This window comes from Cebus imitator, unplaced genomic scaffold (assembly GCF_001604975.1).
Source record: "Cebus imitator isolate Cc_AM_T3 unplaced genomic scaffold, Cebus_imitator-1.0 Scaffold121, whole genome shotgun sequence".
Classification (NCBI taxonomy): domain Eukaryota; kingdom Metazoa; phylum Chordata; class Mammalia; order Primates; family Cebidae; genus Cebus; species Cebus imitator.
In genome coordinates, this window is record NW_016107436.1 from 2,295,785 (window position 1) to 2,298,735 (window position 2,951).

Consider the following 2,951-nt stretch of genomic DNA (forward strand, 5'->3'; position numbering starts at 1 on the left):
CAGCCTCCTGAGTATCTGGGATTACAGGCTCCCACCACCACACCTGGCTAATTTTTGTATTTTTAGTAGAGATCGGGTTTCACCTTACTGGCCAGGCTGATCTCAAACTCCTGATCTCAAATGATCCGCCTGCCTCAGCCTCCCAAAGTGTTGGGATTACAGGCGTGAGCCACCACGCCCAGCCACAGTTTCTTTTTATAAGATGCATTTGGAATCATGAAGCTCTAGGCCATATGTTCATGTTCACATTTGATCTTCCCGATTAGATTTGGGAAGAATCTTGACTCATTTGTTGGTTCTTTTAGTGTAGGGCAGTTTTGCACATGGCTTCTCTCACCTGTTATGAATTTTTTCCTGACTAGTTTTCAATTTTAGGGCATTTTCCAGATCTTGCCCCAGGTATGTTCTTGTTCTTCCTGTGTAGCCACTTGTTTTCATAATTATCTTTTATATGCTATATTTGCAGGTTAACTGCATTAAAAGTAATTTGACATTGTTTTTGTTTCCATTTGGATTGAAGGTTAAGACTTCTGTTGTTTCTGGACATTTTATTTATTTTACACTTTTTATCTTTGATAGCTGCCATGCAAAGAAAGCCAAAATCATATTCTTCTTCTTTAATGGATCAGATTCCTATTAAATTCCTTATTCGACAGGCTCAAGGGCTACAGCAGGAGTTGGGAGGTATGTTTTATTTGCATTTTGTTGCTAAAGTTTATTGTTAAAAAAGCCTTACTCTTTATAATGTTATAACGTGTAATAGGTTCTTAATGTTAAAAATTCGAACAATTCAGGAGTGAAATTCCCCTTTGCTTCCCTCAGTAAATCTATTATTTCAGTTTTTGTAAACCACCCTGCCCCCTAAAACACAACCCTAGGTGTTTTCAGTTTGGTATATATTTTCACGCTTTTTTCTCCTATAGGTTGAACTGTGTGAAATTGCAGGTATTCAACTAATTTAGAGCTACAGAAACAGCAGGTTTATGTGGTTGAACCTAGCAGATACTTATACAAGTAAAAAAAAAAATTTTAAACTCTGAAGAGTATTGTACCCTGCCTCTTTTTTGGTTTGTTTTTGCTTTTGAAACAGTGGCACACTCTGTCACCTTGGCACAAGATCTTGCAGTGGCATGATCTTGGCTCACTGTAACCATCACCTCCTGGGTTCAAGCGATTCTCATGCCTTAAGCCTCCCAAATAGCTGGGATTACAGGCATGTGCCACCATGTCCATCTGATTTATGTATTTTTAGTAGAGACAGGTTTCACCATGTTGCCCAGGTTGGTCTTGAACTCCTGGCCTCAAGTGATCTGCCCACCTTGGCCTCCCAAAGTGTTGGTATTACAGGCATGAGCCACCACATCCAGCCTCCCCTGCCTCTTCTGAGGCTTTTTTTCTTGGAGTCTTGAACATTTTTACATATTGGTACAGGTAGATCTGCCTTACTGTTTCTGATTGTTTTGTATTCTATAGTATGGATATATTGTAATATTTTTACTATACATCATATTACATAGAAATATAGTCGTGTTTTTTGAAATTAGATATATATATATATATATATATATATATATATATATTTTTTTTTTTTTTTCCTTTAGGGAAAGGGTCTCACTATGTTACCCAGGCTGGAGTGATCATAGCTCACTGTAGCCTCAAACTCCTGGGCTCAAGCATCCTCCTACCTTTGCCTCCCAAGTAGTTGGGACTACAGGTCTATGCCACCATGTGCAGCTAATTTTCTAGAGACTTTTCTTAATTAAATACCTCTTATAATGTTTGAGTGTGGGTGTTTTTCTTTCTGTGAAGTTGGAATTTTCTTTTTCTTGCTTTTTTTTTGAAACGGAGTTTCACTCTTGTCGCTCAGGCTGGAGTACAGTGGCATGATCTCGGCTCGCTTCAACCTCCACCTTCCAGGTTCAAGTGATTCTCCTGTCTCAGCCTCCTGCGTAGCTGGGATTACAGGTGTCTGCCACCAAACCCAGCTAATTTTTGTTTATTTATTTTTTGAGATGGTGTCTCACTTTGTCTCCCAGGCTGGAGTGCAGTGGCGTGATCTCAGCTCACTGCAGCCTTCACCTCCCAGGTTCAAGTGATTCTCCTGCCTCAGCCTCCCCAGTAGCTGGGACTACAGGTTCGTGTCACCACGTTCGGCTAATTTTTGTATTTGTAGTAGAGACAGGGTTTTACCATATTGTCCAGGCTGGTGTCGAACTCCTGACCTCAAGTGATCTACCTGCCTCGGCCTCCCAAAGTGCTGGGATTACAGGCATGAGCCACTGCACCTGACCCTAATTTTTGTACTTTTAGTAGAGATGGCATTTTGCCATGTTGGCCCGGCCTGTCTCAGACTCCTGACCTTAGGTGATCCACCCTCCTTGGTCTCCCAAAGTGGTAGGATTGCAGGCGTGAGCCACCGTGCCTTTTTCTTTCTTTATTATGGTTGGTTTCAAGGAGATACATAAGCCTTCGCTGGTCATTGTTAACTGGATGTCTGCAGCATTTATTTACTTACGTCTTTGTTTAGTCTTTTTTTTTTTTTTTTTTTTTTTAAGTAGAGATAGGGTTTCATTATTTTGGTCAGGCCAGCCTTGAACCCCTGACCTCAAGTGAAGAGCCCCTCTCAGCCTTTCAAAAGTGTTAGTATTACAAGTGTGAGCTACTGTGCCTGGCCTCTTTATATATTCTATTTCCAAAAAATGTTATTTTTAACAACATTTGGCAATTGATTATGCTTTATTGAAAAGTATGAAATGTAGATTAGTTTACATTTTCATAAGCAGTCTTCTTTGTGCTGGTTGGGTATAGTTTTAACTGTACATATATTCCTGTATGCATTTAGAAATTCAAATGTTAAAATAATGCCATTTTTTATTGTTACAGTGTCTTTTCTTTTTCTTTTTTTCTTTTTTTTTTTTTTTTTTTTTGGACAAAGTTTTACTCTTCCACCA

At 39.4% G+C, this 2,951-nt stretch overlaps 1 protein-coding gene across 3 annotated transcripts in view; it reads left to right on the forward strand.

The window, feature by feature from the left end:
* Positions 1–2,951, forward strand: part of INTS2 (integrator complex subunit 2) — a 65,478-nt gene that overhangs the window by 44,995 nt on the left and 17,532 nt on the right. For all 3 annotated transcript variants that reach the window (XM_017539830.2, XM_017539832.2, XM_017539829.2), the window contains exon 16: positions 580–684. In XM_017539830.2, coding sequence (XP_017395319.1) covers positions 580–684 — 105 coding nt within the window. The remainder of the gene's footprint in view (positions 1–579; positions 685–2,951) is intronic.